This window comes from Cololabis saira, chromosome 15 (genome assembly GCF_033807715.1).
Source record: "Cololabis saira isolate AMF1-May2022 chromosome 15, fColSai1.1, whole genome shotgun sequence".
NCBI lineage: Eukaryota > Metazoa > Chordata > Actinopteri > Beloniformes > Belonidae > Cololabis > Cololabis saira.
Genome location: NC_084601.1, coordinates 19,107,821 through 19,122,189, shown reverse-complemented (window position 1 = coordinate 19,122,189; position 14,369 = coordinate 19,107,821). Strand labels below are relative to the sequence as shown.

At 39.3% G+C, this 14,369-nt stretch overlaps 1 protein-coding gene across 1 annotated transcript; it reads left to right on the top strand.

Moving 5' to 3' along the window:
* The first annotated feature begins 2,016 nt into the window (after positions 1-2,016).
* mturn (maturin, neural progenitor differentiation regulator homolog (Xenopus)) lies at positions 2,017-13,406 on the top strand. Its single transcript, XM_061741940.1, has 3 exons — positions 2,017-2,480; positions 9,449-9,571; positions 12,006-13,406. Exons 1-3 carry the CDS (start codon positions 2,322-2,324, stop codon positions 12,111-12,113), a joined length of 390 nt encoding a protein of 129 aa, XP_061597924.1. The 5' UTR covers positions 2,017-2,321; the 3' UTR covers positions 12,114-13,406.
* The last annotated feature ends 963 nt before the right edge of the window (positions 13,407-14,369 follow it).

The window sequence follows — 14,369 nt, the reverse complement described above, 5'->3', positions numbered from 1 at the left end:
TCTCCCGTGCCGGCTTCACTGTTGGATGCAGTACCCCCAACGGCCGTCGTGGTGAAGGGTGGCGCTAGAGAGTCTCATTTCTTAAAAGGAGCCTCAAGCTCCTTTCAATGAATCAAACATAAAACAATGATGTGTTCTGAAAGGACAACGTAACACAAATCTACATAATGAATTAAATAATACAGTCAGAGGTTTAAAATGGGTATCTGGAGTATTTTGATAAACACTATCTGCATAATCAACAAGTGGTAATATGAGTTAAAAATTTAACCTTTTTCTGACAGGAAGTGTGAAACAGTTGATTGAACGGTAAATTAAGCAAGACAGCCTTTTTTAATTAATCAATGTGAAGTTTAAAGGTAAATTCCGGGTCAATCCAAAGTCCAAGATATTTGAATGTGTCAACTTTATCAACAAAATATCCATCGGAAACCACTTCTCTGCAAAAACTGAAACTGTGTATTTCATGTTTCATCTAAGCATTATAACCACTCCCATTATGGCCAGAGTCCACCCAGTACATCCGTTGCATAGCCTACGCAAATGCTGCAGGATTGACTATGAAAACAATAACAACAGGAGTTAAGCAAACCACATTTAAGTTCCAAATAATCAAATATGTTAACCAATTAAAAAATGTATTTATGAAAGACTGGATTTACTGTTATCTATAACCATCAGAAAACCAATGTAAATTGACCAATAGAACAGCACAGTCACTGTGGATGTATATTTATCTATTGATCCATCCATCCATCCATCCATCCGTCCGTCCGTCCATCCATCCATCCATCCATCCATCCTCTTATTTCGAAGAGAACCATTTCCAGATTCAGATTAACTTTCGCCAACTTGCTGTTGCTCCCACTCGGCATCTTTCAGCGGCTCCACTCGCCATCTGGTGGTGAGGACTCCAGGCAGCAGGAAGGGTCTGGATGAGCACACTGATACAAATATTCTGCTTGATCTACTTAAAAAAAATAAATCAACTTTTTGCACGAGATTATTATGTAGATCAAGAAAGACTAGTCTTTGTATAAACTACTTAATTTTATGTATGTAAATAATACATTTTGCGAGTACAGTCAACTTAATTGTGTTAAGTTAACTTTATTTATCAAAATTAAAAAGAATTTAAAAAGAAAAAAAAGGAAAAAAAGAAACAAAATAGAAGACAAAAAAGAAGAGAAAAAGAGAAAAAAAGAAGAAAAAAAACAAAAAAGGAAAAAAGAGAAAAAAAGGAAAAAAGAAAAAATAAAGTTGACTTTACTTGCAAAAATTAAGTTGACTTTACTTTCAAATGAATTTTGTACATACTAAAAATGTATACAAAGACTAGTCGTTCTTGATCTACATAAAAGTAAGTAGATCAAGCAAGATATATTTTACTGTTGTGTTCTACAAAAAAAACAAATAAAGCATGTTTCATCTAAGCGTTGGTCAATGTGCCTAATAGATTAAAATTGTTAAAGGAAAATACAACAAGATCATTGCTTGTTGTTTGTGTGTAAATGAAAAGATTGCCTGGGATTACAGAAATACTGCTTATTAGGGAAAAAATGCACAATGTCTTGTTTTTTGAACAAATGCAGATTAAGTTCAAAACTAGATGTATTCGTGTAAAGCAACACATTTAATTTTTAATTGTTAATGTCACAGATTTAAATATGTTATATTTACATACACTTAGATTATTATTTTTTTCAGTGTAGAGCTCCTTGCATGTCGCCGACACTGGCCAATGCGCGTTTTGTCTCCTATGCTATGCATAGGTTCTTTTGTAGCTATTTTGTGAATCCACTCATTTATCATTTTTATTTTCCTATTTGCCAACAGCAGCGTCTAAAGGCTGATTTATGGTTCTGCGTTACACCAACGCAGAAGGTACGCTGTAGGATACGCGGCGACGCGCACCGTACGGTGTGCGTCGCCGCGTACCCTACGCCGTCGATTTAACGCGGAACCATAACTCAGGCGTCACATGTGGACGGCAGCCTGGCTTCACTGTTCCGTCATCGCGTTTTTCCAGCGTCCTCCTGCGTGTACGCATGCAGGCTACCGACTGGTCTGATTTCATAACGTGGGGGGGAAGAGAGGAATGGGGCTTTGAGAGCGGATGAACGCCAGTCCCCGGTAGGCTCGTTGTCTTGTTTCCCCGGGCCATGCAGAGCGCGCACAGGGAGATGCTGTAGTGCAGGCTGCTGATGCTGCGGTCCGATCAGCTGTTTTCTGCGTCTTGAGCATCCTCGCCGCGACGGCCAGAGAGAGATACAGATCCACCTCCGGAGCCAGGGGCCAGAGCAAAAGCGGATACCAGGAGGATGGAGTTCAAACACTTGGTGGAGGCGGCGGAGAAGTGGTGCTCCGGGAACCCGTTCGACCTCATCTTCGCCGAGGAGAACGACGAGAGGCGGCTGGACTTTTACGCGGAGCCCGGAGTCTCCTTCTACGTGCTGTGTCCCGGCGGGACCGACAGCTTTGTGAGTGCGATCCGGCAGGGCCTCGAGCTCCGCTAGTGTGTGTGTGTGTTCTCTTAAAACAGCCTTAAGGTGTGTCAAGGCTTGATGGGAGGTTTGGGTTGTCCCGGTTTTCTTGCTGATGGACATTTAGAATAGGGGAGGGTATGATGTCATTTCAGTTTAGGTGCAGTTTGGGTCAAGTGATTACCTCCCCATTCAGACCCCTCCTAATATTTTTTTCTCTACCTTCATAATTATCAACAACATTTGTACTGAAAAAAAATCTGCGACATTGCACTGGCCAATATAGAAACCCAAGGCCTAAAACTTTCAAAATAAAGGTCCGGTATGTACCATCATGATGACTTCATAACAAAAACGAAAGAAGATCTTCAAATGGCATCCTACAGTAGTTCTATTGTTATGAATTTAGTTAAATGCATGATATTTTTTTTAAAATTGTATATCCTTTTATACAAAAACATAAAAACTGATCATGGTGCATGTTAGAATTAGACAACTACAGGGGCAATTGATACTCAAAACATAACTTTTTATTACCACGCCGTTATCCATTTAGCAAAAATGAAGCCAAGTAAAGAAAATTAAAAGGGGAATAATAAGTTACCCCATGATTCAGTAGCTGGTAGATCCTACTTTAGTATCAATAACCTGAAGTATTTGTTTCCTTACTTTATTTATCTCATGTTTTTGTGGATGACTTTTGGGCCTGTTTATCGTAAAACATTGCTTCAGTTCATTGAGGTTTGCAGAGGTTTGTTTATGCACAGCTCTCTTAACGTCATGTTACAGAATTTGAGGTCTAGACTTTAAATAGGTAATTTATTTTTCAGCCATACTGATGTAAACTTGCATATGTGTTTTAAAACCCTGTCCTGTTTTATGATCCAATTTTAACCAAGATTTAACTGTTGGTCAATGGCCTTAAATTTGCCTCTTGAATACTTTGGTGCAGAGGAGTTCATGGTCGACTCAGTGGCTGCATAACGATCCCAAATGATCATGCCACTACCACTGAGCTTGACACTAGGTATGAGTTGTTTATCCTGAATTTCTTTGTTTCTTTTTTTACCAAACCCGTTAAAAGGAAATTAAGGCAAAGCAACTCCATTTTCATCTCATCTGTCCATAGGTCATTGTTCCTTAAGTCTTATGGTTTGTTCAGATGCATCATTGCAGACCTAAGCTGTACTGGCAACCCGTCCAATCAAAGGTAAATCTAAACCAATATATATAATATATATTATAATAATATAATATATAATAATAATAATATATAATAATATATAATTATAATATATATATAATAACTGAACTAAGCGATGTACTGGCGACCTGTCCAGGGTATATCCCTGCCTTTCCCCCCAAGCCATGTGGGACAGGCTCCAGCAGATCCCTAACTAAGAATAACGAGTATAGATACATATGGATGGATCGATGGTCTGACCTTGGAGTAAATCCACTGGGATGTCAACTTCTGGGAAGATCAGCAACTTTTGACGCATTCTACTTTTTCACTGTAGAACGTTGAACTCCAAGTTGTTTGTTTCCATAAATTTTCCTGACTGATATGGAACATAAGTTGCTCCTCTAAGACTATTGTACACTCAGCGGTTGAGTTATTAATGTGACGGTGGCAGTATCTGTCTCTTTTGTGAGCGGATCAGCAAACTGACTCTCACACACACACACACACACACACACACACACACACACACACACACACACACACACACACACACACACACACACACACACACACACACACACACACACACACACACACCTTCCAGTGATCAGTTCATCAAGGGCTGATGATTAGCGACACCTGGCTGCGGCTTACTTAAATTGTGTGCAAGCAGTAATTACATACTTCTTATTAGCCACTTTTTTTCTTTTTTGGCTTAATTTCTGTTAAATTTCTGATGGCATGGGGAAACATGAATGTTGTCGATCTGAGGTTGTATGCATAAAATCAGCTATGCAGAAAACATATATATATATTTACAAAAAAAACAACTGCAAGAGTTTATTTACATTTCATTCCTGGCTATATCTCTCCATAGTTGATCCACGAACCTGTAAACATGCACTAATAATACTAAACAACTTTAACATCCTGCTCACACTTCAGATTCAGATTCAGATTCAGATTCAGAAAACTTTATTTATCCCCGAGGGGCAATTGCAAGACAACTGAGCAGCAAGACGTTGAAAATATCAAATAGAACAAGAAATAAAATAGAATAAAATGAAATGAACTTTCTGTAGAAAATCTAATCTGGTGTGAAAGGTTTGCCTACAGGCAAACATTTCTTTTATAAATATATTGTGATACATTTAACTGCTCAGTTAATTTAACTTACAAAGCAACATACTTTTACGGTGGAGAACTATCAGACCTCTTCATTGTTCTCATTGTTCACTGTTCTCAAGGCAACATCATAATAACCCTTAAAAACAGAGTTTTTTAGTAGTTGTGAAACATCAACCCTATGGGCTTTTTAAAATGCACAAATCTCCATCGTATTCTATATGCCAAGAGCTTAATGACGTAATGGCAGCAGAGAGCTTTGATCATCCAATAACATGCCTCACAGTGACTCCCTACTGTATATCTAATAGCTGTGTGGTGCAGTGGTGGTGTTATTAGTCCTAAAGCCCTGGAGTCCAGACCCCACCTCCCCTCTCACTGGCATGGGCCAACAAAGCAGGAGCAGATGGAGATGACCCAAGAGCCAGGGCGTCTGTCCAGTCAACAACACATTATGTCACACATACGACGCCCTTGTTGGCTTCGCTCACATCGTCTGGACAGTCCCACACGCAGCAGGACGGCTGATGAAAAACAGCTCGGCCTTTCGTCCGCTTGATCAAGCATACTTGTTGGAAATGTCAGAGAAAAACAGTTGAATCTCACGAATGCACAAGAAGCAGGTACTGAAATAGCCAGCGTGATCTGTTTTCTGTTTCCCCCCTCCTTCCTTTTCTTTCTCAGTAGCCTACCTTCCTCTCAGATCACAGCTTTCTCCTGCCATGTAACCTAATCCTTCATGTGCGTGTACAAACAAATATACACTGCCACATGCACTCATACATTGACATTTCTCTCCCTGCTATGAACTCGGCCATGACATGTCGCCTCTCTACAAATAAAAGCTGTGCGCACACTCTGTGCCTACAAATGCAAGTGAGAGTGCTTTCCACTCTTCTCACACTCAATAAACCTTTCCTAATGACTATGTCTCATATTCTCCTTTCAAGTTTAAATTTAAGGGATCTTTAACATGATACTGTTTGGATTGGAAATCATGATCTCATTTAGAGTATTGAATATTTTGCTTCATTAGTGCTCCATCATTTCTGACACTAACTGATGCAGTGAGCAGCTTCTCATTCTTTAAACAAACATGCACAAGACGAAACCTGTGGTTGTGGAAAAGACACTCTTGATCGCTTCAAGCTAATAAAATAACTGAAGAGATTATAGAAACTCACGGAATTAGGTTAAGAACTGTACAACACATGATCAAAGCCTGCAGGGTAGAGATGAACCATCATCTTTATATAAGCAAGGTGTCTGAAAAGCCTATTATGGCCTATTATGAAAAACAGGTTTTTTCTTGCTTTAACATATATAAAGTGGTCTCCCCTCAGCCTGCCAACTCAGAGAAGGAGGAAAGCAACCAAATTCTGCAGTGTCTGTACAGCCGCCCGGATGAGCATCCAGTGTGATGTGGATCTACGAGCCGTTCAGATTCTGCTCCCTTTCGTTACGTAACGAAAATGCGATTTACATCGGTTGGCCTCCGATGCGTGAAACCACGCCCACAACTAACTCCGCCGGCCGGAGCTTACGCCATTTTTTCATAGCGGTGTATCGCGTCATTCAGGCAGCCAATCAGTACAGAGCCTCATTATCATAGCCCCGCCCACTCAGAATCCTGCATAGATAATGAGGTTAGAGAATGGGAAGATAAAGACATGGCTCAGAGGCTGAATTTCTAATTTATTTAGCAAAAACCATCAAAAGCTTATTTTTAAGACATTCAAGGCCTGTTTAAAATAGGTATAAGATGCCATAATAGGTCCCCTTTAAACTGTTGGTAAAACCAAAGGAAATATATTGATATACATGTATATATTAGGGTTCTCCAAGTTAACTTGAATTGTTTTTAATGGCAACATTTTTTTAAACGCAAGATTATCACACACGTTTCAGAAAATATGACTCTCTGCCCAACCTGTAGTTTGGGGAAGCGATCTGATCTGGAAGCGATGCAGCTGTAATAGACTGTGAAATACAATGCGGGAAGCATGGGTTGCATTGGTTTTCTAAAGAGTGAGTTTGAGGCCTCATATTTTTCCCTAGACTGTAAAATACAAAAGAAGGGGAATAAAAGATAATGTAAACTTATTCCTGTTATGACGTGCCACCATATTGCTCTCAAAGCCGATGATAATCAAACTTAGCTGTGGCTATCAGCACTTTAAGCTTTATAAATATATAATATATAAATATTAGTTTATACAAATTGAGAAAATGTGGTGCAAAAAAAACAAACAACCAAAAACAAATACAAACCAAAATATAAAAATGTTTTCATTAATCATATACATCATATGAGCGTTTTTATTTGTACAATGAAAAGAAGACTTAACAGTTGTGTAGCCTTTAAGGAACATTTTATTGGTGAGAATAACAAGAAAAACAGCTTAATTTTGCTCAGCAGGTTGGGTTTTATGTCAAGTTTTAAGTCCAATAGGATGTAGCATCTGTCTTCCTAATTTGTAATCAACACAGAAGGGGCTGGCTCCGCAGAAATAAAACATATTTCCCGGGAAAATACATGACAACTGTATGAGAGTGAATTTTTATGTACCTCATCAGGTAAAACTATATACAGTCACACATCTAAACACAATTTGGGGCTTGTTGGCCGACCTCTACACTGCAGTGTGTGGTGTTTACAGATAGCTGTCAGCTCTCTGCTGTGTGCGACTGCCATTCCCTGGCTGGCCTATGAAAGCCCACAACTGGGGGCAGCTGGTTCTGCTGCTGGCTCTAGGCAGACCCCCTTCTCCACCAGACTCTTCTAGGTCGGCCTGGAAGGCTCCAGTCTGATCACTGTCGGCCAGCTAGCCAGGTTGAGGGTCGGCCAAGTGGATATGTTCCAAATTCTCGGTGAACAATGTGAAATCAATAAAAGCTGCAGCTCCTTGACTCACCACTAGGGGCTGGCTCCAAAAGCAAATCAGTCTTCATTGACCCCTGTGTTAAAACCCAAACTTTAGAGCATAAATAAACATATTTACAGCCTGGTTCAAAACATTTTTGGTCTTCAAAGTTTGCTTGCTTGATTATGAAGAAAAGAATATCTGAATCACAATTATTTTGGTCAATCATGATTATTGAGGATGATTATCCCCTGACTTTTGAAGCACATTGCATTTATCAAACTTAATACAACATTTAGAAATCTCTATGATAAACTTGGATTCTGATGTAAATCAAATGTCCAATTGAGTAAAAACAATAATTTTTTGTACCACATCAGGTAAAAGTATATGTTTGTGTAATTAGGGCCATGGTTTCTAAATGAGCTCAGGCATGGCCAACGGCTAGCTGTCATTCTTTCATAAGTGCTAATTCAAGTGAATGTACTAAATTTAGCACACGGGTACATCCCTGGAATTATTTAGCACTTCCATCTTTGGGATGTACTAGGTACAGTAATTGGGGTGTACTTCTCTTGTGCATCCTATAGAGGGGTGCACTAGAAAAGAATTAACCGATTCTCTCAGAGCTGTGATACTTACAAAACTGCACATTGCCACACTGCACACTTCCCCATCTTTAAACTGTCTTTGGCCATAGTAGTATGCAGACATCCAGCTGAAATTCAAGAACTACTGTATTCCATATTTGACCTTTTTGTTGGTGCATGAGGCCAAGTCGTGCTGTAGAGACATCCATCAGAGCTAAACTGGATCAACCACCCGTGAACAGTCGGATAAAGCCTGTCAATAACTCTGTCTGCAGAGGAACAGTGGGAATTTTATGCCCTTTCACATTAGTCTCAAATTACTTTCACATTTTGGTGTGCAATGGTAAATCAATAAAGCTTTAATTTTACTTCTTTGATTCATTATAAAAGTGAGATGTTTTGGGGGATCCAGTTGAGGAATTAAGTTAAAAAACAAACATTTTTTTTAATGGGTTATATGGTAAAAACGAATTGAAAAAATGATTGAATGCAGCTATGTAAACCTTTACATGTAAAAATAACTTGAAATGCTATTAAAATGTAACTTATGAACTTCAACTGTTAACCTGAATCCAAAACAAGTTTCTAAAGTAAAACAAGGCCAAAACAAGGTAGACTTGACTGGATGCTCCTAATATTTAACCTAACAGAACAACCTTTAGACCCCAATTAAACAACACCAAAGTATGTAAAGTGGCATTGCTCCAAGAGCCTTTCACACACAGCTGTGTTTGTCCAGCAGTTCCTGTAAACCTTTGAGGAGCCTGAGCACTTGAGCTAATTGAGGAAGTTGAATTTAATCGGACCAGAAGTCTTGAATCTGATAGCGACAAACTCTTATTTCGTGCTGTTTCAATAACCTTAAACATGCTTGTTTCTGTCTCTCATTCTTCTCTAAGCAGTGAAATTAAAACATTCTCACCATGTTTGTTTTGTACGTGCTTTTGTGCCCATTGTATGTATAAAATATCTCTTCATCGGTTTTGTTTCAGTTATTGTTGCTTCCTGTGCAGCATCAGTCATGCTTCATGTCACGCTGTTGCAAACATGTCTGGAGGAAGTCTGACGCAATGACATCACAGTGTATTTAAACCCCAGTTCATTACTTATTTTCTTTATATTTGTTTGCATGCTTTGCTTTGATGGATGAGAAAGATAATAATCAGTGTGTTTGTGTGTGTTTGTGTATGCTTTCTGCAGCACGTGTGGAGTGAGAGTGAGGACTGTCTTCCCTTCCTGCAGCTGGCCCAGGACTACATCTCGTCCTGTGGGAAGAAGACTCTGCTGGAGGTGCTGGAGAAGGTCTTCACGTGCTTCAGGCCTGTAAGGAAACAAAAGACGTGACAGTCTGGGAGTCATAGTTTACTTTCCAACACGCTGCTTCAGACGCAGCATGGTAACCTTTTCTTGCTGCGTCTATGACGGCCCCGTCACATTCTGTTCTCTCGGCTGCTGACAAAACACGCTGGACCCGCTCACAACTCTGACCCTCATTGTTTTGCAGTCTCGCTGATAGCACATGAAACTTGCTTTAGAGTGAAATTTGAAAGCCCTTTTTTTAAACTTGGAGTCTGAGTGAGGATAAATAGCATGATGTGCCACGATTAAGATATGAAACCCAAAAATATTATTATAAATTCCATTTTACATTCATTAAACATGAATAAATCACGTAAATTGGCTTTGTTTATATCCTAAAACACATGCACTACTTGAAAATATACAGGCTTCTGGAAATGTTTGAAATATTTGTAAGAGATTTGCTTTTACTTTGTCAGTCGCTGCTCGGAAATGAGCACTGAGTTTCATAACCATGTGCAAAAAAACTATTGGGTCACCCGGTTTTCTGGCAACAATATGCGAAGAAAAAAATGTTGCAAGTTCACCAAGCCAGCAAATAATATACCAGAAGCAGACATGTTCACTCATGAGATTTAACCTGCTTTTTTAACCTCTGGCAGACGTCTAGCTCATGTTTGACCTGTTTACAGACTTTGTTAGGCTCCACTAACTCTCAAATGGCAGTTGCTTCATATTTTCTATTCAAAAATGATAGAGAGGCATCAAGTTTCTTAAGTAATTGGATATGAATAAATTTAAGGTAATCTTATACCTTCGTATTGCATCCATGTTTCCCATGAAACAAAACTTCTGTTCAAACATGCAACTTGAGTGAAGGGGTTTAAAGGAGACCTAAACTTACATAATGAGTCACAAACCTGATCTTCATACTCTTCTAAACACTGACTTTTCGACTTTTGCGCTGAGCCGAGGTCAGCTCAGAACAGACATACAGTAAAGGAAAAGTTTGAAGGTAAGACCTCTGATCCTTTTCTGAACAAAAGAAAACCACAAAGCCATAAAGGATGTTCACATCAGGAACTATAATTGATAACTGCAATCATAACTAAATAAGTGCTGACACTGCTGGACAATAACGTCCTCTGATGCAAAGCATGTGTTGTCTTCTCCTGCTGCAGTCAGGCTCCAAAGTGGACATAATGACCTACAACCCCTGCTACTATATACTGTGTATATTTAAAAAAAGTATTTTTTTTAAGGCAAGAATAGTTTGGAGAATCAGTCACTCTATTTACAGGATTTGAAATCTCTACATGGTAAATTTGTTTTCGTATGAGTCAATATGACATCCTGGCAATTGTCAGTGAAGAACAGACTCACTTCAGATATCATCAGCACCAAAACCCACGCGACAGTGTTGTGCAACACAGGGTAGCTTAGCTGTCCAGTTATCAGAAGGTTATTAATAATTTTATTCAACAATTATTAATAAATAATAAAGTCGACTATTTATCAAATTTAATTATCAAAATTATAATAATCCTCGTAGGGGCACCATCTGGGCCTTAACCAGGAAAATAATAACTTTTAACAGCAGAAATCAGTCTCATAAATTAGGGATTATTCCACCAGAATAACAAGAAGGTTCTATTATTCCTGGTGAATAATGTTGAAGGCTCTTAAAGAGTTCGGCACTGGCTCTGTCAAACAGTCAGTGTGACCAGGATTTGTGCAAAACAACACAAACAACTCATTAAAAATCAATCAGAATTTATTTACATACAGGTGTCAAAAAAATGGTAAACGCAACACCCTAAATAAATCCTGATGGCACACTACGATAAACATAAAACCATTAACTAACAAAAAAAACAACAATAAAATGAAACTTAAATGTATGGAATGGAAAAGAAATCAAAACAATAATAAACACGATCACCTCTGTGGTTTCAAAGTTGAATATACACATTTACCAAATGTTCATAAACATTTATAAGTTCAGAGTTCACATGAGCACATGGGCGTGGCACAACAACAGTTTGTTCTGGGTCAGCCATGGCTTCATGTGCTTGTCTACTTTTTAATGCATTGATTAAATTGATTTTTTCTTCCTTTTTTATGATTAAATTCATTCCTAGAATCACTCTAAAACCAATCTAAAAGATACTGTGTACCAGTGTCATCGTTGATATAGTTATGATGTGGACTCCACCTTCCACTTAATCTGGAGGGTTATTGTTCTGTTGTTTTTCAGTATATGCCTCCATCAATATACTGGTTTTATCAAGAGAACTCATGATATAAGAGATACTGTTTAAGCTGCATAAATGCCAATTAAAAGATCAGTATATTGTTTTAGATGTATGTAAACCTACTCTGAGTCCACCACAGGGCCCATTTAAAGCACATATTTACCTGTAGTAAAACCATCTCCCTCTTTTCTTCTCTCTATTAGCTGTTGGGTCTTCCAGACATAGAAGATGACAGTTTTGAGCACTACCAGACTGACATGGAGGGAGAACCTGGGCCCGACCACCAGCAGATGGGGGTTAGTCAGCAGTGACAACCCCTCCCTTCCCCTGAAGAGGAAGCCTGACCTGGTGAAGAGCTGTTCCACATTAGCCCATTAAACAGCACATGCTCATACATACTTACAGTAAACCTGCTGAAAAAAATGCACCACTATGTTCTTGAATGTCTCAGTGGCTTTGCTTCCCAAAGAGTGCACTTTGTTGACCCCTCCAGTCAATCAACCTCCGACAGACATACCTGCACACACACACAACCGTTTGAGGCTATGTAAAGTAGCCGCGTACAATGGAAGCGTCATGATAATTTATCATCTGGTTATATTAAAAAAATCCACAGAACAGCAATATCACATCAGCTTTTTTATGCAGAAATCCATGCATATGTTATGGCAATACGGACTTTGACCTGATATGATGGTGGCAGGTAGCTTAGTTTCTCTGCCATGCAAGGGGTTACATTTGATCCAAATGATTCATGAAAGGCTGAAAGCTGTTGGTTTGTGGTAACGTGAGGCAGCTGGAGTGATGCAAGAAGGTGAGGAGGGAGGGCGTTCAGCCAGAAGTAATTCTTCATTTTATGGAGGAAACTAAATGAGGCCATACTGATAGATGTGGCACAAGTTCAACCGTACCGATCGCAATCTATCCCGTTTCAGACCCACTTACAGTCACACAGGTGTGCAAAACAGCATTTCAGCAGAGTACATCATTTTTGAGGTGTGCTTGTTAATACTTGCCAGGCAGAACACCTCAAGGGGTTAAAAGTCACTTTTAAAAGATGTTTTAGTCTGTGCTGCTATCTCATGACCATCACAACGACGCCCCATGCTGCATCCTAAAGCCCCTCCTGGTTTGGGTGTCTCAGTATCACATGACACCCAGCCGTCTGTATCCTGTAGTCTTCCTGTTTGTTGGTGGTGGAGATACCCTCCCAATGCTTGCCAAAATCTCTTTTTTGTGTGTTGTTTCGAGTGTGTCGTCTCATTGAGAGGCTCCTCCTGCTCATGAGATTACCAAGGGCACACCCACACCCCTGGGCGATATCACAGGGTGGAGAAATAGTTGTTGTTGCCTGCACCTCCTGCCTATCATATTCTTTCAAATCTCAATGTGTCACATCGAGTGTACTGCACTGCTTCAGCCCCTCTAGCTTTCAACCACTGACTAGACCCACATGCAAGACTGTCAGGTTTTATTTGCCCATTTACTTTGGCTTTGTAAATGCTTGTGTTTTTATTTGCCTATTGAATGTTTTTCATGCAGAGTATCTTTTTATTTTTATTTATTGATTCTTTTTCTGCCCTCTGACTTGTGACATTGGTCAATAAACCGTCAAAAGTCAATAAACCGTGTTTCTGTGTGGTTAATGGGACACAAAGCAGCAAACATGGAGGGATTTTCATATCAGAGTCCTGGTGACCTGCTGCTGCGTTAAGGCTGATTTATGGTCCCGCGTTACACCAACGCAGAGGCTACGGCGTAGGGTGCGCGTCGCCGCGTACCATACGCCGTCGATTTAACGCGGGACCATAAATCAGGCTTTAACAGCTCTCTGGCGTCGGGATGACGTCACGCGCCACCTGACGCGCCCTCTCACAGCTGCTCCAGTTGGACACTTTGGGCCAAATGCACAGGAAGCCAGGCTCTGGTATTCAAAGTAAAAGCCTGCAGGGGGTCGCTCTGAAACCCAGAGGTGGCTTGTTTTGTGGCTGACTGCACGTAGTCCCACTATTTGTAATGATTTTACTATTTACTATAAATAAAAGAGACTTTACACTGATCAACTACAGCAGAAGAGTCTGCCAAGTCATGCATAAGTGATAATAAACCAAATATTTATACACAGTACATCACATTCACAAAGAGAGATTTTATTCTACATACTTCAATTTTTATTATTTCTCAGTAAACATTTCTTGTCATACCATAAATATAGACTGCATCATTACTAAACTTATTAAAATTTGCACCCTTCCGCCATCACATCACTTACCTGCACATGTTTGGTGGTTTTATTCACAAACATCATGTAAATCATTAAAGAGAGAATCTGCAAGACATTTAATAAAAAATAATTTAGTTCCATTGTTTTGATGACTAAATTTGATATTCTGGGCAAGTGTAGAATTTCTTATGGTGAAATACAGCAGTGTGAAGGCATTAATGGTGTAGTGATAGATGAATATTAAAGGTATTGTGACATCATTTTTAACATGCTTTTAACACTATTAAAAGACACCCAACAAAACACAAAAAATCAAGAAAATTTTGTTTTTCATATCACAATA